The sequence below is a fragment of the Gymnogyps californianus genome, chromosome 3 (genome assembly GCF_018139145.2).
Source record: "Gymnogyps californianus isolate 813 chromosome 3, ASM1813914v2, whole genome shotgun sequence".
In the NCBI taxonomy this organism is placed as follows: Eukaryota; Metazoa; Chordata; class Aves; order Accipitriformes; family Cathartidae; genus Gymnogyps; species Gymnogyps californianus.
The window spans coordinates 39,177,711-39,202,668 of NC_059473.1; the positions used below are offsets into that span (position 1 = coordinate 39,177,711).

At 39.6% G+C, this 24,958-nt stretch overlaps 1 protein-coding gene across 1 annotated transcript in view; it reads left to right on the top strand.

The window, feature by feature from the left end:
- The first annotated feature begins 4,303 nt into the window (after positions 1-4,303).
- SMYD3 (SET and MYND domain containing 3) overlaps positions 4,304-24,958 on the top strand; it is a 432,268-nt gene continuing 411,613 nt past the window's right edge. The window contains exon 1 of the mRNA XM_050894927.1: positions 4,304-4,470. Coding sequence (XP_050750884.1) covers positions 4,304-4,470 — 167 coding nt within the window. The remainder of the gene's footprint in view (positions 4,471-24,958) is intronic.

A 24,958-nucleotide genomic window follows, 5' to 3' on the forward strand; every position in this document is an offset into this window, starting at 1 on the left:
TTAATTGTTCTGGCAGGCTAAATGCAATCAATGGGGTTGTAGATTGAAAACTCCAATCTAAGCTTTGCAAGCCTTTAATTAGCAAAGCTGTACCTTTCTTCTGTGAACACTGAGAAAATGGAAATAACAAGTAACTTTTCCAGAAAGGACAACAAGTCAGTGGGAGACTTTATTCACTCACATTGTATCCTTGCTCAATAGCTATTGCGTCTTTCCGTGTGTATGCTGTTTAACATGTCACTGCTAAAAATAGACACACTGGCTGTCCCCAGCTGATAGAACACAACATGAGCAAGCATACAAAGCTCAAGGGAAATTAGGGGTGGTTAAGATACACTGAATCTAAGAGTCAGTTACTCATAATGTAAAGACGACTTTAACACTTGATGTAGTTGATCCTATTGATAAGACACCAAATAGACAAACAGCTAAGAAATTATGCTGATGAACTTCAGAAGCTTGTTTCTGCCATCTGAAGGAAATTAATGTGTGTGAGGCAGGGAAGACTCAAATAAAATCATGGAATCATAGAATGGGTTGGGTTGGAAGGGACCTTAAGGATCGTCTAGTTCCAACCCCCCTGCCATGGGCAGGGACACCTTCCTCTAGACCAGGTTCCTCAAAGCCCCATCCAGCCTGGCCTTGAACACTTCCAGGGAGGGGGCATCCACAACTTCTCTGGGCAACCTGTTCCAGTGTCTCACCACCCTCACAGTGAAGAACTTCTTCCTTACATCTAATGTAAATCTACCCTCTTTCAGTTTAAAGCCATTACCCCTTGTCCTATCAGTAGAAAAAAAAAAGAAAAAAAAAAGTAGAAAGTTTTTGTAAAGTTTGTAGTAAAAAAACAACAGGTAAAATCTATGTAACTGTGAGTGAAATTTATTATGAATCTGTGCTTAAAATGCTTCTGCAGTGAGTTTTTTTTTAATTTTACATTCTAGAATCAATTTTTAACTAGCACACCAACATTAGAAGTGAAGAGACCTCGTCAAGAGATTCCTAAGTGTTCATAAAAGATCTGTCTGTGCTTACAAGCTTTCAACTAATTATTTGATAGCTATTCTATGCCATTAGTGACAGATTTTGTACTAATCCAAAATCTAACAATTTGTGTGTTGAGCCATATTTTGCTCCCAGAAAAATTCAGTTTTGTGCCGTGTTGGTTGGAATGGGTATTGCACATTTATGACTAAAGAGCAGAATTTGGATTATTGCATTACTGCAATTCTTTCTGTAAATCCATGTTGTAAAACATGCTGTCTTGAGATAGAAGAGCTAAACTTCCACTGCGGTGTCTCATCTACCGGCAGTAAGGAAGTATGACTAATTCAGTAGCATCAGCCACAATTAAGTGATATTTCCCACAAAAGTGCCTCCATACATGCCTTGACAGCTGCTTCTGTCCAGAATGTGTCATGCATTTCAAGTAGCTGTTGGGAAGTCTTACCTGTCTAGGTCAGTGGATGACTTGGTCATATAAAAACCCCATACTAATAACAGGAATTAATTCAACTAAATACAGTCAAGGGCTAAATGACCACTTATTGGACTATACAGCCATAATATCATTATGCTTTTCAGAAAATTCAGACTGATGTTTCCAAAAACATCTGAGTTGGGCGTTCAGTTGATCGCCATTGCTCAAAGACTGTGTTGAATGGCCCTCCTAGGCAGACCAGTCTATAAACTGTAGATGTAGATATCCAGAACCAGCTTTCCAGGCTTTTCTTACAGAGGTTGAAATATCCAACACTGCATCAATGAAAACGTTTATGCTGTGTTTAAAAGCTTTACTAGAAAAGCCTCTATTACTACAATTATGTTGTCATATCAATTGAAATGCAATGTCAGCCAAAAGTTGTTCTTGGGCTTCTGTGGCTTATTTCACTGTACAACTTATGCCAGGCTGCTGAAAGCCCCTTTCTTCAGGCATTCATACTTGGGGTTTTGCTAGAGTAGCTGGGCTCTCTAAGGTTGTGATTTTATTTGTGTGTGTATGAAAGAAGACTGTTGTTCCCTCAGACACATTTTTGTACTTTGTGAGATTTTGTTGTGTTATGGGACATGTGAGTGAGAAAACCTGACTTGGAAAACTGAGAAAATAATGAAAGCTACATCTGGTATTGTATATTCATATTAACTCTTCCCTGAGTGCACTTTTTGCAGTTCATGGGTAGGACTTTAAGTTCATGCTTTTTGTATGTTGTTTGACCATTAATCTCTTAAGTTTACCCACCCAAGAGATAGACATTAACTTCTGTTATTACTCGGTTTGTTCATGTCATAGGTTTTGGGCAATGCCTGCTTAGAAACTCAATAAAACAGCATAGACAGGGAAATGCAGAAGATTAAAGAGGTGAAGGAGTAAAGCATACAAGCCAAATACAAAGGTAGTCGTTTAATATTTTAATAACTGTTAAGGATAATTCTTGAGTATCTCACAATATCACTGTAATTGAACACTTTTTAAAAATTTGCTAGAACTAAAGATAAGCATAGTAATGTGCATAACTATTTAACTGACAGCCAGATTACCGTCAGTTCTTTTGGTAATGAATTATGTCACTGCAGCATTTAAGTGAATGTCAAATTATATTTTTCTGTGGGAATCCTGTGGCTTGATGTACCTTGGTTCTTCCCAACAGCAGTATTTTGGATATGCATATTGCCATTTCTGATTACCCTGTTGCAACTTGGATGAAAACAGTTGCAGACTGAAATAATCATTACTGAGAACAAAACTGAGTGTGTTTTAGAAATGAAAAGCTGTTTTGCAGAACTGTTAGGTCTGTCTCTCAGTGTTCTTTGACAGGACGACTCAACACTCCTTTCCAAAACACAAGCCCTAACTCCCTCTAAAGGCATAATAAAGAAAAACAGACTAAGTCTATCCGCAGTTTAGCACATTTAGCCTGCATCACGTGTGTAATCTCATAAATGAATGACAGCTATGTAGACCTATATGGAAAGCACTTATCATCTCATAGGCTTTGAGCATCACCATTTCAGAGTGGTGCTCTTAGTTAATTGTGCAAGTCTTTTGCTTTTCCCTTGTCATTTATCTGGTGCTTCTAACTGATGGCTCTGACAAAAAGCAGCTGGTGTATGGGGTGTATTCCCGGTGATACACACTGCCAGAGCTTGGGTGCTGAGCAGCTCTCAGCCCAGCCATACTTCTTTGTATTCAGATCACAGTGAGATCCAGAAATATGTCCAGATGCTAGCTCATAAGTAAAATGTCCTGGTTTGGGATGTTTTTTGACAGAATCACTATCGTATCTCTTCCTTTGTGAAAAAAACTGTTTAATATTTTGACCAAGATAATGAACTGAAACGTATATTGTCTTCTGCAACGAATGGGTTTACATACGATGAAGCCCCTGCCTGAGATCTGACTTCTCTATGCTGGTTTTGTTGTCGCATCAGTGAAGAAAAGTCACTGACAAACCCTTGAGTGTCAGTACAAAATGAGTGTGATTTTCCCTTCGCGGTACATTGAAGGATGCAGTGGACTTGCTGCATTCACAGACATCAGCCGCCCGGCTGGAGGGTCTTTCTGGTTTCCTGCGGCCCCTTGGAGGACACAGTCCTGGGCTGGAGCTGAGGAGGGCCACCCACCTCTGCGCAGCAGAGGGTCTGCGGAAGTTCCTTTCATTAGAAGCAAAGCTGTGTGTATGCAACCTCCACGTGTCTTCATGCCACTTTCATATGTATTTTTTTCCACTTCCATGTCAGTGTTGAGGCTGGGTCGGTACGGAAATGAAGCAGTAATGGTGCTGGACAAGGCTAATGTGGCAGCTGGAACTTCCAATTGCCTTCAGGTTTCTTCTGAGGCTGGGCTGCAGCAGCTGCGAGGCATGTGTGTCAGAAGGGTCCCCAGTCTTGTGGTTAACAAGATTTATGATTAGACATTTTCTCACTGCCTCATTCCCTTTAAAAACAAACAAACGAGCCCACAACGTTACAAAGTAACTGAAAAAACTGCAACAGACTCCCTATTTGTAATTGGCCATAGAAACAGTGATAACCACTTCGTTTAGCATCACAGGGTGATATGGTAATGGAAACGTATTATTAACCCCCACTTCAGGCAACGGGCTACCCTCTGCCCCGCGGCCTCTTAATACAGGCGAGAGATCTGGTCTCGGCCAGGAAAAACGCGTATTGAAAACGTCCCCTCAACCCCTTAAGAACAAGGGAAGCCGGCTCCCGCCCGCCGCGGGGGCGGCCCTGGCCCTGAGTTAAGATGGCGGCGGGCGGGGGGGCCCCGCCCACTCTCTGTGGCGACGCGTGCGGGAGGATGGAAGCGGCGGCGGCGCTGGAGCGGTTCTCCAGCCCAGGCAAAGGCAGCGGCCTCCGCTCCCGCCGGCGGATGCGGCCCGGCGAGCTGCTCTACCGCGCCGAGCCCTTCGCCTACGTCGTCACGAAGGAGCAGCTGGGCGGCGTGTGCGAGCGCTGCCTGCGCAGGTACCGCCGGGCGGGGGGACGCCACCACCGCCTCTCCCGCCGGCCCTGCCCGGCCAGCGCCGCCCCTTCCGCTGAGGCGGGGCAGCGCCGCGGCACCGGCCTGGGGTCGCGGCGAGGCGGGGGTCTTTCTCTCTCCTGGGGTGGTGCCGGCGTTGCCGGGTCTCGGCGGCCGTGTGCCGCGGGCGGGCAGCCGCCGCCAGGGCTGAGGTGCGCGACTTGCCGCTTCCTGCCGCTCTTTTTACTGAGGGCCTTTTTTTTAAAGGCTTTTCTAATACGCGTCTCTTCTCGGGCGCGGGAAGTTCGGGCGGAGGTTTCCTGGGCTAGCTGCCCGCTGGGGGCGGCCGGCAGAAGTCGGCAGTGCCGGAGGTGGCTCGGTGCTGTGCCGGTGCTCGGCGGCGTTTTCGCGCCGGGCTGGCGGTGGCTGGAGGCGGCAGCCGCCCCGCAGAGGCCTTCCTCAGCCTGGCGGGGGCAGGAGCGGTACAACGCTGCTGGGTGGCTTGTTGCTTCTGGGGGCGAAGGCCTGACCTGGCCGGCGGCGGTGGTGGTGGGGGTAACGGGCCGTGGTGGGCACTGTGTGGCTGCCCCCGTCCCGCTCAAAACTGCCTGTTGTGGTGAGGATGAAGTTCCCACCCGCCGTAGCCCCGCAAGGAAACCAGCCATATGACTGCGACGCTGCTCCCTGCTGCGTAATGCTCTGCCCTGCCCATTCGTAGAGGTGACCCCAGCCGTTAGGCACCAGCCTTCAGGAAACAGCGTGACGTGGTTCAGTTTCCTGTCACCTGTGCAAGTTGATCCTGTGTAAGGAGCACGTGGTTTTGAGACATGCGTTGAATAAATGCCGTCCTTTTTCCCCCGAATCCATACAAGTGAAAACTGACAAACCCACAGTAGCTTTCTGTGTTTATTTAAAACAAAAAACCCATAACTGTTCTCTACCCTTTAGCGGTTTTCCAGCAAGATAGATTGTGATAGACCTGTTTGTAGGAGATCTGTATATTGATACCTGAAGCATATTGGTAGGTGATCCAAAACCATATGATTACCAAGACTTGAAGAAGAGAGACAATTCAGTACTGCTAGCCTTTGCCCTTTTTTTTTTTCTTTTTTCTTTTTGAAAGTTGTCCTGGTTTCAGCTGGGACAGAGTTAACTCTCTTCTTAGTAGCTGGTACAGTGCTGTGTTTTGGATGTAGTGTGAGAATAATGTTGATAACACTCTGATGTTTTAGTTGTTGCTAAGTAGCCCGTATCCTAAGCCAAGGACTTTTCAGTTTCCCATGCTCTGCCAGCAAGCAGGTGTGCAAGAAGCTGGGAGGGAGCAGAGCCGGAGCAGCTGACCCGAACTAGCCAAAGGGATACTCCATACCACAGAACGTCATGCCCAGTATATAAACGGGGGGGGTTGGCCGGGAGGGGTGGATCGCTGCTCAGGCATCGGTCAGCAGATGGTGAGCAATTGCATTGTGCATCACTTGTCTTTTCTTGGGGTTTATTTCTTTTTTTGTTGTTATATTCCTTTTATTTATTATTATACTTCCTAGTTAGTAGTGTATTTTATTTTAGTTATTAAACTGTTCTTAATGCATGATAAAACTCAAACAAACTTTTGTTTTTCCCCCTCTCCACCCCACTGGGAGGGGGAAGTGGCTGCGTGGTGCTTAGTTGCTGGCTGGGGTTAAACCACGACAAAAGTATTGGATGTTTTGTTTATTGAAACATTCCCAGTTCATGTCCTTACAGGGCATTTCAGCTTCTGTTTAAAGAAATGATGATGTGATCCTCATTTTCCCAGAGAAAAGTTTGACAGTGTGTTCCAGGTCACGCTTGCATCTAACCTCAGCATTAAAAAAAACCAAAACCAAAAAGGATTTTTAGCTAATATATCTGTTAAGTCTGAATCATGACACCAGAGTCCTTTGGGGTGGTGGCTGCCTGTACCTTTTCAACTTCAAGTCGTGATTGGCTGCAGACTTCAGAAGACAGGCTGAGTGCAGCAACAGGTGGAATGAAAATGAATCTGAAGTGTTTGGATATAGAAGTGTAACCAGGGAAAGGTTTGTTGGGAGAAAAAGTGGTGTTACCAACTGATACATCATGAAAGGTTATGCATTTGTGAAAGTTTGTCTTTTTTCTAAATAGTGATATCACTTAAATTTAAAAAGTTAATTAAGTTAAAAATAATTTTTCCACCAATCTAGCTTGCATTGCAAAATGTACTGTGGCTAGACAGAGTTTATAGATCAAGACTGTGCAAGCTGACTTTCTTCTTATTCATCTAATTAAAGGTAGTGGCTTCTTATTCAACGGACTTTGTTAAATTAGTGAGTGATACATATATCCATACATAGGTCTTTTTTTTTTTTTTTTAATGCATGGAAATTAGAAAAATGGTGCAATACTGCTGAAGTGGGATGTGGAATCGAACTGTTTCATGAATCTGGTTTTCATTTAATATGCAGTATGATCTTTGTTCAAAGCCAGGTATCAGAAAAAACATTACTGCTCATTTCCAGGACTACAGATAAAAGTCGCATTGTCTACTACTGTTCCTGTTTTTCACTCTGATCTTTAGGTGGCAGTACAGGAACACAAAGTAAAAAAAAAAGGTCTTGTGACTGACATTGATTTAGCATTTTAACAATCTTATTATATATAAAATTAATGTTTGAGGCTTCATACTGTGCAGTGTAATTCTATACTTAGTTTTGTCTCCCAACTTGTAGTAGTAGATGTTGTTGGATGCAGCTTTTGGCTGTGTGAGGAGTGCTGGGTGAGCCAGCAGACTGGTAATGATGTCCAGAATATCTTATTTCTGGACTGCCTGCTGAGAGGCAGCGTGGTCTCACCAGGATTTGGGGTCACAGACGTGCTATAGTGCTGACTTACGCTGTGACCTTGGCTGAGTCCTTATAGCGAGGGTCTGAGGTACCCAAGCAGGGTAAGGATGGCTGTTGGGGGCGGAGTTTGCTGCTCTGATTCAGAGAGGAAAGCTAGGCTAGTGCAGTAGTTCTGCTTAGTCTTATCTCAAGTAAACTGAGTATTGTTGTGGATTTGAAATACTGAAGTGTTTATAGATATAGTTCGTGCATCTACCAGTAGAAAGATTAACATCCCTTCCTTACCTTATTGGGCTGTTAGTACTATTTGTATAGTGAAATTAAAATTTTTGGTCAGTGTTATTAGGTCTAGGTTGTATGTAGACCAGATGGCAGATTTTGGTAACTGTCTACCCTCTTGTGATTTCTTCTTACTTCAGAGATAATCATGTATTTTCTAATTAATATGTTCATGTTGTTTTTCATAGAAGGCTGGGCTAAAATATTCTGCTATAGCTGATTTAATATGATAGCATAGCTGTTTTGAATTATATTCCATTAGCAATTAAAAAAAATACTGTCCTGAAGTAGGATACATAGTAAAGATTTGCTCAGAAATATAAATTTTGATAAAGAAGAAAATGTTTGTTGACAGTGTTTAGTTCTATGGAAGCAGTGTCTTGAGAGAACATATGACATTGTGTTGCATGATGGTACTTTCTTTGCAAAAGAGTATCTGTAGCGTTAGGGTCAGTGCCTTGCTGAAAACATGGTGCTTGTGCTTTTTTGGAAATCTGACAAGATTTGAATGGCCAGCATCTTCTTCCAACAGCTTACTGGGGAAAGCAACAGAAAAGATTCTTCCTCTCTTACTAACTAAAAACTTTCTGTATGGCTTCTTCCATGCTTTAATACCTCTTTAACGTGGGGTCAGTGGCAGTACAGCTCAGTACAGGTTTATGTAGCAAAGATTGAGGGGGTAAAGAAAGCTGTTTCATTTACAAACTTAGGGGATTTCACTGTATTTTCCATTGTGCTGGACATTGATAAAGATGATGAATAAAGCTAATTGCCAGTGATCCTCAGAGGCTTCCATCACCTTTCTCTGTTCTGCAAAGTGACTATTACACTTTATTTTTTCTTCTTCTCTATCCTTTACCTGGCTATCAGACTATAAAATGACTTTTCTTCCAGTCCCTGGCAATTAGCTTAATTTAGTCTTTCCATAATTATGGTATGTTCAGTGGATCCCCTTTATTCATATGTGTGTTGACACCCTCAAAGAACTCGGGCAAGTTAGAAAAGTAGGCTGTCCTTTCACAGGAGCTGTGCTTGCTCTATCCTTATAGATTTTATTCACCCAGGTGATTAATGATCTTACTCTTGATTATAGTTGCTACTGTCTTGCCAGGGTCAGAAGCCAGGTTTGCAGTTAGTGTAGTCAAGTGAGTGTGAGGACTGAATTTTTTTATTTCCTTAAAAAAGCAAAGTACTGCAAACACTGGAATACTTGAATTGCTTATATGTTTAGAGTTCTGCTGTTAATGTTACATGAGATTATAGATGATATCAGAATAGATCAGAAAATACTGATATTCTCAACTTTCCACACAAAATTTTAAGTTTAAAGGAAAAGACTATTTGACCTCTTTTTCTGCCATAAATTGGTACAACTTTTAATATTACTTTTTTTTTAGTTTTATGGTTTATTAGAATTTGCTTTTATGTAGTTGATCAGATTAGAAGTTCTGTTAAAATCTGGATATAGCCAGTTACTTCTCGATTTAACAAATCAGTACTGACTTTTAATGTAGGACAATTTAACATTGCAGTTTCCTTGCACATGCTGATTTATCAGGCTATCCATTTTATCTGGTGGCGTTACTCAGTTTGCTCAGCTTGTTAAATCTTTACATGGCTTTTAAAAATGTTCTTTGTCTGATAAGTGAATGCAGAAGTGACATCCTGGTGCTTGGCAGTTCTCTTCCTCTGCGTATTCGATGTTCTATTGGCCATTAATCCCTGCTGATTGAGTTTCCTGCAAGGTACATGGTAGTGATGGCACTGCTTGGTCTGACTTTCAGATTTTGAATTGAAAATATACCCAGTCTGTTACAGAATGAGAGTCAAAATGAGGGTGAATGTCAATTATACTTCTGGTGTTTGTTTGCTTTTTACAGAGCATTTCTGTGATGGGTTGTATTTACAAGAATCCACTGCAAGAAAACTTAAGTCCCTGGTTGGGAACAAGCAAACAAACTTTCAAGAATCTGTGTCTCAGAGAAAGTAGGAAAAAGAGGTAACACTAGCCTATTTCCAAATGCCATACCACTTATGCCTTTAAAGGAAAGAGATGCTTAAGAAAAGTGACTATTTGAGAATAGGTAGTGTACAACATTATATATAGACTATGAAATAAAAGACATAAGTTTCTTGTTTGGGTAAGGTCAGAGGTTCAGACTCTGGTAATGGAATAAGAGGAAGTATGTGGTTTTCTATGACTGCAACTTTTGTAAACATATCTAGAGAGAGGAAAAACATCTGAGTTAGGACTGTTGGTAAGTTAGCTATGGCAGCAGACACTACTGCAGTATGGGAAATAAAACCAAGAATTTGGTAAATAGTTGGGCAATTATAAAGTGCTAAACACAGGCCAGCAAGTGTATGCTCCTTGCTCTACTTCACCTGGCTTAAAAATAGCCAAATGGACACACCTTTGCATTCAGGACTGTACGTTCAGTACTGTGTCTTCAGCATAGACATCCTCTTAAATTAGCTGCTGGTTTATATTATTATTATTATTAATATTACATCATATTATTAGTATCATCATCATGAAAGTTGGCATACCCTTGTTAAAGTATGGAGTGCCTAGGTTAATGGCATCCTGAAGGTACAAAAATACCATTAAGTTATAACCACAATGTGGAATATTTTAAGTAGAGAGAAGCAGGGTTTGGTTCAGAAAGAAAGTGATGAGGGGAATGGTTGTGATTGCATGATCCTTCATACCACTGTGACCCTGTCTTGGACTAGTGCAGCTCTCCCTGAGGACATCTAGCCCTTAACCCTCCAAGTGTACCTCTTTCACTCCACAACTGAGAAGTCGAGAGAGGAGAGGAGCCTGTTATTTTGGCTGTGTAGCAATGGGGATTTCTCCATGAAGGTGCTGTCATTCACCAGCAAACCTAAGACACTTCCCTAAATGCCAAAGAGAGCGTCTCCATTAGCACAGCACCTGAGTTCTGCTGCTTCCAGCTGTGCTGGGTGATAAGGAGGTGTGAGCTAAGGGATGCTCTTTCTTTACGCGGATAGACGTTTAGCATGTATGAGACTTCCAGTAATGCATGAGGCTATAAAATCTACACTGTCTCCTCCTTTATCTCTGAAAAGTACTTTTGTTGCTGGTTAATATAGAGATAGCTTTAAAACTATGCTAGCTTCTATAAAACATACTGTTTTGTTGCTCTAGGTGTTCCTGGTATGCTTGTATTTTGTTCTACAGGAATACTGAAATGTGGAAAACTAATATTTGATGATACATTTACATGATTGTTAACTTTCCATCAATTCTCATCAAATGAAGATTTTTAAGTATTATATTTTTTAGATATAAAACAATATACTCATTTTATATTGTGCTTATATAAAAAGCTTTTTTTTTTTCCTTTTGTAGACTATTGTATTTCCATGATTGTTAATAGACTGGAATAACAAGGTTTTAAAAATTCCTTAAACTTATATATAAAAAAATAATTCTTAGACTTACCGTGTGAATGAATTAAAGTTGGTCACATGACTTGGTGCCATGAGTTTGTTGGCAATAACATTTTTAAGATGTGAGAAGTATGGTGTGTTTCATGTTCCTTCAGTGACAGTCAAAGTTCCAGACAGATTTCCAGTAGTTTTCAAGATGCATAACCTTGTATGAAGTAGAGGAATATAAACAAATTATATCTGATTAGTGGTAATCACAGTGTGGAAACAGTGTGACTATTAGGAGCAGGTATGTTTTTGTGCTTCCAAGGTAGGATAATCCTGGGAATTATATGCTATAACTTGATGTAGCATTTCTGACTAACCAGTTAGGAGTGCAGTTGTAGTGCTCTTGTCTCGAGATACCTGATTTTGTGTGAAGTAAGGGCAAAGGATGTGAAACAAAATTGTATGTGAGACATGAGCTATAGAAAGTATCAGAGTTTCAGGTTCCATATAGATGTGTGAGAATGTTTCCCAAGACCTGAGAAATCGCACATCACCACCAACAGAAATGTTTCTATCTGTAGCTGAATGACTAATAACCTAAAACAAGTAGCATTTTCCTAAGAAGATACTCTCCCTCCCCCATGTCATCTTACCACGATACTGAAGGTTGAAGCAACCTTACAAAGAGCAGGATAGAAATGCTTTTTTCTGTCCTCATGCTAGCTGGAGCCATAGGAGAAGTGGCTTCCAGGCTGCTGTCCCATGCTGCCAGGAAAATCTGCGAGAGAGAGTAAAGAGAATAGACTATTGACTGTGCTTTCCTGCAGTATCTCCTCCAGAGAAAGCCCTGAACTTTCTTGTCTAGAGGAATAAGGCCTGTAGCAGAAATTACACTTACAAACTCCATCTCCCTTTCCTTCTGCTCAGAGTCAGGTTGAAGGTGGGGAAGGAGGAAGCTCTGGCATTCAGGATAGCATTCATACTAAGTTGTCCTGGCCTGCCCATTGATTTGGTTTGCCTCCCTCATAGCACCCTTTAGGGTGGTCAGGAGTTTCCTGTGTTGCTGTTAGGAATATCCCTTGGTAGGTGTTTTCCTTAACTGACTCTTTCCTTCTCTTGGAGATTTGTTTCGGGAATGTAATTCAGGTTCTGTTTGCTGTAATCCCTCTCCTTTCCATTGTGCAGCATTTTGGTCCTCGCTCCGTGCCTCCTTACTGCTTTGGATGCTCTAGGCTTGCTTTAGGCAAGATGTGGGTCCTTGCCCATCTCCTTTTTCCCTTCCTCCCCTGCCTTGCGGTCTCGAGGCTGCTGTTAATGCCTTCTGCTGCCAACCTGGCTTTGTCCCTGTTAATAACAGAAGAAATAGAAAAGGGAGAGGCACTGTTAAAAATAAATTCTCCCAGGTCAAGTGTTTATTGCCATATCTCTCACTTATGGAAAATGAAAACTTAAGTTTAGCCATGCTTTAAAAGTCCCTAAAGGTCTTACCATGTTGTGATTTTTGTATTTACAATTTCCATGCTTACACTGCTCTGTAATTTGAAAGGTAGTATACCAAAATTATTGTCTTGTCAAGCTGTGACTGACAATTTAAGTTGTAGTCATCTTGTAAATTCTTCTGAATTTAGGCTTTACTATTTATCTGCAGTCCACACCTGATATTATATTTCTTTTCTGCATAGTGCAGTCCATAATATTCATGTTTTAAAATATTAATATGTTCTGCATGAATATTCTTTGCTTGTGGTAAATGATAAAGCCATGAAAATAAGTTTGTGGATTGGATTATCTTTAGTATTCATTTTCTTAGGGTGAATTGAAATTGTGCAAGTACAAAATTAAAATTAGTGCTATGAGGGAAAACATAAGTGATTAAAATATGGTAACTTGTAGCTAATGTAATATGTAATGACACAATTAGTTTCAGATATCTCCCGAGAAAGTTTTTAATTTTGCGTATTTTGCTGAAAGTTTTACACTGTGTTAGGGAATTTATTGTTTAAATTCTTTAAGAACTGTTAATGATATCTTGTCCATAGGCATTGGAATTCATTAATTGTTAGTAGTTGCTTCCATTGTGGCTGTACTCAAAAGCCACTACATGTTTTTGGCTGTATGGTATATGGGATGATGCTGTTTTCCCTTGAAGAATCTACAGTCATCTTCAGAACCAGTTGCAACAGCTGTTTTGAATTATTCAAAATTATGTAGGTCAGGCTTATAGAACTTTGGCATGTCTCTCCACCACACTTATTCATGTTTTGAAGTGGGGTACAGATCTGTGTGACAACCTACCTGATGTGCCAGCTAGGAGCTGCTGAAAGGGCAGATATTCTTACTGCTCCCACAAGTCCTTGCTCTGCTTCCTGCATGCTCCTTCTGCTTCTCATTTGGCAGCTTTGCTGGTTATCTGACCTATGATATACTGGTGGAGAGAGATAAACTGGCAGAAAACATACTTTACTAAAATATAAAAATCTTTTAGTGCCCTTGAATCAAATTATTGCTGGGGGGAGAGAGAAGCTGAAGTGGCAATTGAAGGGATGGGTCAAGGTCGGACAGGTAGGGGCTGTGCCTTCTGGTAGTAGCTAGCCTTTAGTCTGCTGTAGCTAAAAATGAAACCTTAAAAAGGGCAGTTAGGGGAATTACCAAGCTCTTACGGGTGACTTCAGGAGAAGCAGGGCTTTCAGGAGTGCAGGACTGACTGGCTTGTTAGTGTGGAGGAGGATTTTTTCCGCCTTGTAGCCCGGATCAGTCTTGGGCAATCAGGCTCCACCTTCATTCCTTTACCCAGTCGTGTTTCTGCCATATTTTACTTCCCCAGAAGCATTTGCTACCATTAGCTTCAGTTTAGTAGAAGAAACACTGCAGACATTTTCAGTTGTTTCTTACCACAAAGAAATTATTTTCTTTTTGCCTGATGTTTTGGTTATGTAGGAGTGTCTTGACTTTTCTGACTTTATTTTTGTCACTGATTTTACTTATTTCAGGATCTGTGCTTAATTCCTGCAGTCATAATTCTCACAGCGTGCCTCTGTGGCTGAACGGGAGATTTTATTTAGAGGCCAAGGTAAAGTTTTGAATCATTCCCAAGGGCATCTCAATGACTGTAGGGTCAGCGCCAAGTGGCACAATCAGTTGAAGACCAGTGAGTAATTCCTTTGCTAACTCAAGCTGTAATCCCCTGTTCAAGCAATATTTAGCTTTCCTGTGTATCATCTTATCTACTAGCTGCCTTCAGCTCAGAGCTTGTTCTGCTGTTAGCTTGATTGCTCAAGCTTAAGTGAAATTAAATACTGAATTTTTTTTAAAGTAAACTATCTTCTTGGCCTCTGAGTATCAGAGCACCTGATCCTGCAGTCAATAGGCAGGAAATACAACTTTGGCTTCATTGGGGGGGGGGGGGGGGGGGGGGGGGGGGGGGGGGGGGGGGGGGGGGGGTTTGCCCAGGCATTCATGTAGGATTTGTGCGCTGCCTGCGCAATCAGGTTTTGGCATTCAAAGGAAAAAAGCCAGCAAGTATGTTGAGAAGGACTTCTTAGGGGGGTGTGATTAGGAGTGGTTGTGATGTAGAAGTGCAGAAAAGGAACAAAAGACCATCATTGAGAAAGAAGAAGGAATAAAAACACTCTTATCAACTATAAGCCCTTTCTTACAATTCAAATTAATATGGCTCATTCATACAATTTAATTCAAATGGCTCATTCAACTGCCAGGGGTGTGTGCTAGTGACCTGAAAAGATGATTTCTGTGGTGGTAGTGGGAAGCATCATGGTAGAATAGGGGGAGAGAAATTGAGACAAGATGTTTGGTGAAGCATTGCCCTCAAAGAGGAAAGATTTCTCTTGGGAAATGTTGAGCATGAAATAAACTATGTATGTTTCCTACATAAAATCTTTGTTCAGTGTATTTCATGCTTCTCAAGGGCCAGAAACTTGTTTTTATTTATTTGTCAAGAAAAGCTTGAAAGCAGCTCGCTTTAACATAAAGGTTTAAACTGGAGTGCTGCCTTGGTGGTTTTTTTTTTGTTTGTTTGGGGTTTTTTTAAGTACTTCTTCTCCCTGATAAGACAAACTACAGCACCTCTTCTTCTTCTTGCTGTGGCCTGGCTGCTATTTTCCATCACAGAAATAGAGCTTGCAGCTCCTTCTGAGATAAGTGGTGTACCGAGGAACACTTGCTGTGTATAAAAGTGTATCTCACAAATTTTACCTCCTCCATTTCTATGCAACTTTTCTGTGTGTGAGGATTAAATTCAAGTACCACTTTGCAAATCATTGTGCTAGGAATCTTTATGGTATGGGATGAGAAAGGTTTGTGCCTGGCTAGTGCACCGCAGTTTAATTTCCTCTGAAAAAAATTGAGATTTTTTTGATTGAACTCTGGATCCAGGTATTCTAAGCATTGAGTGAGTATTGATGTGGGTCTGTACTTTGTGTAGCTTGCTTTGATTTCTGTGGTGCATTGACTCCAAGTCCTCTAGCTGTTGAAAGTGTCTTAGTCCAGATTTCTGGAGAGGCAAAAACAGACTGAAAGATTAAAAAGAAAAATTGAAGTGGTACAGAAAACCACTTCAGAGATTTAGGTTTGTAAGTGTCTATGTTGTTTTAGCAAATGAGACTGGCTACTCAGCTATTCACAAACTTTATTCACTTGTCATATTAAAACCATCTTATTAGTTGATATTGCTGTACCATAGATGGAATAACTGTGGAAACAATTTCTTGAAATACTGTATGAAATTCAACATGTGATGATACATTTATCTGAAGTTTTTGCCCCAGGAAAAAAAGAGGCTATGCAGTAATCCACACAAGATATATATGACATCAGGTGTAAAACAGATATAGCAATGAAATATAATTTATCTGTAATAAAATCTATTACAGAATTATGGTGGTGTTTTTTTTTACAGACCATAGTTTTGGTTTTATTCCCCAAAATAAGCATAGAATAGTATCTCTTACTCTAAGAATGTCCCTTTCTGTGGCTGAGAGTAGATGAATTGTGCTGATGAGCACTAAAAAGAGTGACAGATCAGGCATAATAACAGCAGGAGAGTTATAAAGGCTCTTAGTTAGCAACCCAGTTACTGAAACAAGTTAATCTTGCCACTTCTAATAGATACCTAGTATTTTGTTAAACATGCAGTCAGTCTGTATATTGATCATATGTGGGTTTTGCTGCCACTTAATAGCCTTTGCCACTTTGGCAGTCATTTTGATTGGATTATGCTATTTTATGTGGTTAGTGCCTTATTGTGTGTGATAAGTCAAAACTACTTAAATTAGATTTTTAATGAAACTCCATAAGGAGTGCAGACATGCTGAGCATTGTATGCCAAACAATTAGACCCCTCTAAAGACTTTATGGAAATTTGGGGTGGGGTTGTTTTACTGGACTCGCCTTTCTAATGAAAAGTATGCTGACTGGAGAATCCTGTTGCATATATGTAAAATATAATGCAGGCTGAATTCACTTGTACTGAGTTAATGCCCCTTATAGGATTTAGGATTAAAAATAAATAAATGTGTGGAAGGTGGTGTGTGTGTTTGTGCTGAAATAGGTATTCAACTAACTTCTCGTTGATTAGGAAGTTACTGGATTTATCAAGAATTAAGTAGTTTTATTTTTATGGTGTTTGTTTTATTCAGTGTTTCAGGAAAGGTTTACCCTTCTGTTCCTGTTCACTGCGTTAATAGAAATTCCCTTTGCAATAATACATGTCACTTCACTTATGTTTGTATCTGAAGAGGCTATTGTAAGATTTCTCACTTGTAAGGGCTGGTTGTCATTTTCCTCCCTTTCTGCCACCAGACGAAGCCTTCGTAGACAATCTCTGAACACAACTTGGGATAGGGGGTCTATCAAAGCGAAGAATGGCAGCGCTTGCCTCCTTTTTAATTTGTCTTGCTTGTGTATAAAACTGAAGATATTCTCAGCTGATGGGTATATTTTAATGCATGTATGAGGAACACAACAGATGAAGGATGACCTTGTAGTTCAGATACATAATTGCAGGATTAGAGCCCTTGTTTTGTTGCTGGCTTCATCTGTGAAATTGAATAAGATCTTTCATTGGTTACCTATTTGAGAGAGATTTGAAGTTTATTGCATTCACCCATATACTTAGAAGTTGTTGATAGCATGTAAAATAGAAACTATTTTAATTATACGTTTGTATATCACCTTAAGGGCAGTATTTGACCTTAGCACACTTGAACAGCTTAAAAAGTGATTATAGGCAGCAGAAGGCATATCTGCTATAAATTTAATAGTACCACTAGGAAAAAGTCCAACACCAACAGGTTTATACGTATATTTCAAATTAACACGGCTTTTTAAAATTGCTAAAATATGTCCTAATTCTGCCAGAGCTGAAAGCTTTGCCGTGCGAAACTTTATGGCCTGTGCAGTTTGCCAGATCAGAATATTATGGTGCTAGATTGTATGATGATTCCTTCCAGCTTCAAAAGCTGTGAAACTTGCTTGTCCTTGGGCCAAGAAAAAAGTGTATGTGTGGGGGAAAAAAAACAGCTTGACTGATACCATAGAAGAACAGAAAAGGGGCCAGTGAAATCTGAATTACAACAGACTAAGGAAAACGTCAGTGTGAAAAATTGTTTACCTGAGATGGGCTCAGGAGATATAACCTAGAGAGCTGCTCTAAGCAGAAGGGTTATTAAATATTTCTGGGAAAAACTGATCACAAAGGAAGAACACGTCAGGTTTTTTTAAAGTACTGGTCTGCTGTGCATGATATTGTGATATAAATCACTTACCAAATCAAAGAGAGAATTTAGCAGATGGAAGCTAAAGTAACAATGTATGTATGGTATGAAGGGTTATGAAACACACTTTCTGATTTTTGCATGTATGTGTAATAATCTCAGAGTGATTTTGGAAGGTGAGACCTACAGTCCTTATTTTCCCTGGAAAGTTACAAGGCTGTGGCCCCTCTGTGACACTCATGGTAACATTTAAAAGAATGAAGGGGAAGTGGAAAATACAGGTCTGGGAAGAGATTAATAATTTCTGTACAAGATTTGAATTTCCTGAAGTTGGATTTGAATTTCCTGAAGTTGAGAAGCATCTTAAGGAGACGATAAAGGTGTTTTAAATGAACAGGATTTCTTAATGGAAAAGATCTCTAACGACTGGTATGCAAACTGGTGTGGAGGGAACTGGATTTTGGGCTGGGCAGTAGACAGTTGTGTCTTTGTATTTGGCCAGGAGAGCGGTGGGATGGAAGCACCAATGCTAGACACGTAGCTGGAGAGCCTGGGGCTGTTTGCATGGTGGCATCGGGGTGATTACACAGCCTGGTGGTGGAAGAGCATGTAGGTATCACTGTCCGTACCAATGAATGTGGACATTACCTGCAATTCTGAATATCCTGTTTCAAAGTTGTTTTTAGCCTCTTATCTTGTTCCGGAGTCTCAGGAGGAATTGAATTATTAAAGGACACGTTCTGCCTCTGAACAGGTAGCTCTCAGCAATGTCAGTGTTTTGTGTGCACAGAATACAGTGATGTTTGGCTTTCTGTTGGGGGGAGCTGGTGTAGGGCTCTGGTCACTTCTGCAGCGTTCCTTTCCTTATTAATCTGCTTTGAGGCAGATGAAATAACTTACAGAACTCCCAAGTGCTTCAGAAATAATTATAGATCCAAATTCCTTGTCCTTAGAGATTGTCTTGGGACTTGTGACTTTGGGAATATGTCTGTTCAGAACAACTGTACTGTAGACTTATTAATTTTTAATTTTCATATCTTCTTTTTAACCTCCCCCCATGGAGTCTTACAAGCTGTAACTGTCTGTACACATACTATTTTATGACCCTTGTAGTTAGGGCTGCTTGTGAAGCACATATTTGGTACTCATTCTCATATGTTCATATAGGCTTTAATTATAAAATTCATTTCTACTAAAAAGTACTTTACTAATAGCTGTTTGTTATTAATTGAAAGATTATGCTTGCTTTTCTGCTCGATAGCACATAAGGATTCAGTATCAGTTTTAAAAACTGCATTTGTTGGGACATCTCAATGTCGATCCATTTTACAGTTGGAAGGTAATGGCATTTTTAAATATTCATTTTATTTTCCAGATACAAAGTCACCTGCACTGTGTGTTTACCTCTCTCCCTTTTGCTGTAAACTCTTCGAGGCATGAAATAGCTTGCCAGTTGTCTCTTATGCTCAGAAGTTAATGAATGTTTATCAGTTTATTGCAGATAATAACTTAGCTACAAACTGTAATGCATGTAAGCTCACTGTGCAGAATTTTTGCCTAAGACAATTTTTAATCAGTGGTTGTAGGTTTAGTAATGTCGTCCCAGGCTGTGCTTTCCCCTAGGTCTCCGCAACAGAAACCTCTTCCTCCCTTGCCATCCTGCCTCATTCTGCAAGCAGACGAGGTTAGAAACTTTTCTCAGCTTTGAAATGCTTCCAATTTTGCCACAAACTTTTAGTAGCTTTTAGTAGAGCAAGTGTTTTGGCTTTATCTTGCTCTATGAGTCCTTAGTACTTGTTCTGACTGGTGGAAATAAATGACCTCTAGTTTTTCCCAGGCTTGTACCTATGAAGTAAAGTCTGTCCTTGACGTGTGTATGTCTTGTTTATTGCTGCTGGGGATGTGAGTTCACTATCAGGAACAACAAAATCTCTATGGACTCACTCCTGCAATTATCTCCTATCAGAATTTCTAATAAAGAGAGAAAAAGATTTTAATTTTTTTTACTCATATGTCTCCCAGGTTTAGTTATTTCCAAAAGTGCATTTTTTTGTTTGTGTGTTTTTGGTTTTATGCATATGTATGTTTCTTATGCAACAAAAAAAGCTGGATTAATTTTAACTGGAAGAACAGTATGTTCTCTTAAACTTATCTTGTAGCTGAAATAAATAGAAAATTATGTTTTAACAGTCTGTAAATGATTTTGTTCTTATTTTTGAGAAGTTATTTCCCAACCAGCTTTAGATTAAATTAATTAAAAAAAAATCCATTAATTCCTTCTTCTTGATTTTTATTTTACAGTTACTGAGGATATATTTAAGAAATAAATATGGTGTGCATTTGGGGAAACAAGTTTTATTATAGCAGTAAGGTTACTGCTAGCACTGTGTACTACAAGGTAATATGGTGGTGGTAGGCCATCAAATCAATTTGTTACTTAATGAGATTTACCACAAAGCCTTGTATGGTAATTGCTTCAGTATCAGGCTTTTGGAGGAATCCTTCAGATACAAATTCTATTTTATTCTATTCTTAAAATGTCATAGCAGTTACTAAAAAAAAAATTACAACATTTAGACTATTTTTTTCTTGCTTCACATTAGGCTTTTCATCTGCTTTGCATAACTGTTGACAAAGCCTCATCGACAGAAAGCTGACTCTCATTTTACATCTACAGTAAGCATAAGCATTGTATATTGATGTGGTTGTAGTTCCTATAGCACCTTCCATGAGGAGCAATGTTTTCCAATTAAGCAGTTTAATTCCTTAGTCTATTTCAGCAGTAGACTTCCTTGAAAGCAAATGTCCCTCCTCCTCATGCTGAAAGATTGTAAGCTTCTTAATTATGCCGTGGGGTAGGGGGATGTCAGTGCAGCTGCTCTTCTTGTACTTTGCTATAAACACCCGAAGAGTGGTATTTAGGTGGTGCTAAGGTAGGTATTTCTGGGTGCTCTGTGTGGAGGTCAGGTGCTCCACGCTTTGTTTCTGGATTACGTGCTACAAGCAGAGCCTGGCCCTGAGCGTCTTCAGGAACTGTGGTTTCCTTTCAGCACTTGTACCCTGCAACACCTGCTGGGCTTCACCCGTGCCCAAGACCCTCTGGGGCTTGGTTTTTCAGGGTGCTCCAGGGCCGAAGAGTTTCCTTAGGGAGGACTGATGTGTCCTGGTTTGTCATGTAAACAAAGCTGTTTCCCAGTAAGATGAAGAATTTTTCCAGGACGTGTTGCTGTAGTGAGGAGAAGCTGTTCCTGGTGAACACAGGTAGCAGCAGCCCAGGGAATGAACATCCGAGAGGATCAATGCAGTTTGAAGAGGATGTAAATGGACGTGATTGTGATAGACATGATTAAAAACATTCTCTTCTGTACTGCTTTACAATACACTCATCTGAAACTACATTAGATTAGTGGAAGGAAAAAAGAAATTTCACCACATGAAATATGGTGGTGTCTGCTGATTCATATGCTGGTGTGAGGGTAGGAGAAGTCATGCTTTTATTTCAAGATTGGCTTTTCTTGTATGATTGTTTTCCAACACTTAAATGTTTTATATGTGAGGAGAGGTGTGTTTTGGTTTTTTTTAAATCCTGGAATATAGTCAACAAAAATGTAACATGACTAAAATAAGAAAAACGCAAAGAATGGGAAAAATTTGGTTTTATAACTGGAAATGAAGTTGAAATTTAAAAAAAAGCTTTAATAAAAGGCGTCATTGTTCATAGAAGCTAGAAATGCCTAGTTAGTGTGTGGGGGGGGTTAAGGTGGTTTTTTGGTTTTGGGTTTTTTTTAAGTCTGGGGGCTTAAAAAATATGTCTGGAGAAAGCCTGACTTACAATAAGTTTAGTTTGTTTCTAGAATTAGCCTAACACAAGAATTATCCAGGAAAAAAATTACTTTTCTATGTCAGACAAAAACACTCTTCTGTTTGCCTTTTTTTTTCCTAAGCAACAATTTTTAATTGCAGTTATCTTAATTTTCCCCTGAACTCGCTTTAAATACTCAATGTTAAAAAAGTTAATGGGTCTAAAAAGGCTTAGTAGTGTGCTCAGGTTTTTTAATTGCATGCTCAGTTTCACCAAAAAGATGCTCGTTGAAAAGATCAATGCCAGACACAGAAACAGTGTTTAGGTAGGATGTAACAACATGTTGTAAACATGCATAACGAATTAGAAACTAACTGTCAAGGATATGAATGGCAAATTGATCAAAAACACTCTCTTACATAGTTCTCATTTTTCTGCTGAACTCACATGGAAGCCACCAGGTTTAATTTTGCTTAGCTTGTGGTTTAGAAGTGTGCATGAGTCTAATCTGTAGGAATTAGTGATATGGAAGTCACCCTTTTCCCTTTGTGTGGGGAAGACTGAATATTTACATATGGTACTCACATTTGTGGTTTTGAACTATTTGAGTGTTTTTAATCACATCAGAAATGTGGACTGCAAATGGACTGTGTTTGGGAAGAGAAAAGCATTCCACAAGTGTCAGTATGTTGTTACTACATATTGGATATGCTTAGTATATTGTGTGCATAGTAAAGCAACCTGTCCCATTAAGCAGACAGATCTTTAGGCACTATGAGGGTTTAAGGAAAAGCTGTTACAGCTATGGTAGCGCTGCTCTTGATGTAAAGCCTAATGTTCTCCTAATTGCAAATATATTAATCTCTTATCTCAATTACAGTTTCTCTAGATAAAAAGTAAGATTATTTATTTCAATAATTCTGTGGGATTTCTTTTTCCTCAGTTGTGCTCCTGACTGATCTGTTACTTAGGACTGTAGGACCTAAGATTTAGACAACTCCGTCTTTCTTGATGGGTGTTGAATTTCTCTCTCTGTGTATATAAATAAGTTTAAAAAAAAAAAAAAAGGCAAAATAACAAATGAAGCCTGTCTACCCATTTGCAAAACGGCCAGCAGCAAGAAAAGCAAGTGAAAACCACCAAAATTAAATTAACTACAGCTTGATGATACTTTGGTTTTGTTTTCTAGGCAGCCAGACTGCAGCTGTGTATCTCTTTCCAAGAGAATAGGAGGTGGTGCTCTACAACAGTCATTTTGATTGAGGCCTTCCACATTCCTCAGCTAATCTGAAATTTGAAGTTATACTCTATTTTGGAGAGGTTTTTGCAGTTGCAAACAGATTTTTCAGTGAGCATTAAGTTTGTAGCTCTCTGTTCCTTGTGAACACAAGGTCTGACCTTAGGAGGTATGTAGATGTATCCACTCCTGTTGAAATGAATGGACATTGGACATAAGGTGCAGGAGATGCATCATGTTGTAGGATTGAGCTGTTTCACTTCATTTGTGACCTAATCGGGATTTAAACTCAAGTTTCAGGAAATGAATGCTTACTCTTGCTATTTCATTTCCACGAGATGCTGCGGTGAATTAGAAAATTATACTTCAAGAGTAAATGGGAACTCAGAACATCTGTTACAGCACTGGTGAAATGTGCATTTCACATGCCTGGCACAAGCAAAATAAATCCTTTAGCTCTCCATATATTTTGGTATTGCATTTGTATTTAACCCTTTTAACTTTTTGCTTTTCCCTCGTAAATTCTTCCTCTATTATTTGCAGAAGACCTGAAACAGTAAGCCTGCAGCATTTTTCAGGACTATAGGATTATTAAAAAATTAATTTGCTAAAGTTACTTCTGGTTAAAACTTGGACTCTGGATTTGGATTTTGATGCTTAGAAAATCAAGTTTTAATTTTAAAGCCTGATTTATGTACAGTGTACGTACAAGGAAGCAGTACTTGGTTTTTTTCCTGCTCTTGTGAACTATTCTGTATAACAGTTTGTGACAGAAGATGTGGATTACTCTTGGTACCAAAAGACATTAGACTGTTTCTCTGAATGTTTGTATATCAAATAGCCAAATGCTGAGAGATTTTCAGTAATGGAAGAGATTATCTATTTATATCTTCAGATGCCCCCCCCCTTTTGTTTCTAATAGTAAGTGAAGATTTTGATAAGTTATCTTCGTTACTGTTAATGCAGTTGTATTTAAATCTTTGTTCCTTCCTCATGATTGATTGCATCCTATGACACTGGATGGCTGACATTTTTCTGGAGGTTAGCTCTGCAGGTTTACTCAAAAAACCCAACCCAACTGGGGAAGGAACAGAAATTTCAAAACAGAAAGATGAGGAAGGGAGTCCAATCACACTGATTGTGTAAGCTGGGGTTGGTTCCTTGTGTTCAGACACTCATTGGCTTTAATCTGCACGTTCTCCCCCAGATGTAAACATACCCTCAGTGCTCGTGGTTATCTTTCTGACAGATGAGGAAGCATATTCAACATTGAAATGCAAAGTTATCTTCAAATGATAGATCTGTTCTGTTGGGAATTGTCTAGCAGAATGTGAACAATGAATATGGGCCACTGTGTGCGTAGAAGATGCTCAATTGCAGAGGTCTTAAATTGGGAACCAGTCCCTTATTTATGGTGCTGAAGTGTTTAAAACTACTTCTGTAGACACTAGCTGTAATCCAAAGCTCTGTACATGTCTAAGAAATAATTATTTACTTGGTCTGGCTATTGATGCTTGATGCATTTGATGATTACTCTGCCAGCCAAGAAATGAAATTGCTAATGAGAAACAAAATGAAGAACTGAAAAGATGAAGGTTGAGTCAGGCTCTGAAAAACCTGTTCAGATTCTGCTTTAAAAAAAAAAAACAACTTCCATTTTGAAAATATGATATAGAATATAAAATTTACATATGCTGTTATTATATGGAATGAATAAGAAGTGTACCTGTGACCTAAAAAAAATTCGTGGATTTTATTAAGAAAATATTAGGTGGTATTTCAGTCTTCCACATTCAGTTGTAACAGGCTGTGCACAAAATCTATATATATCAGCTGCAGTTGCTATGAATAACTGAGTATGTTTTACATCATTCGTCTCTATGTGATCATTTCTGCCATCATAGAATTTTCTGTAAAATGGTTTTGGTGGCTCAGAATTAATTTAAAGCATACACAGTATAGTGGAACAGTTATCTGATCATGTGACACACACTTGCAGGAGTAAAGATTTATTTGATAAAAAAAAGACTTTGCCCGCTGTTTTTCTTTCTGCTGACAGATATCTTTCATGTGTGTATGGATTTTAAGGGAGTTGAACTTTACAAGAGTTCTGTCTTAACTTCTGCCAGTGTAATTTCTAGTTAAAAGATGTTCTTTCTTCATGGTTGTCATATATACCAGATGAAAAAAAAAATTGCT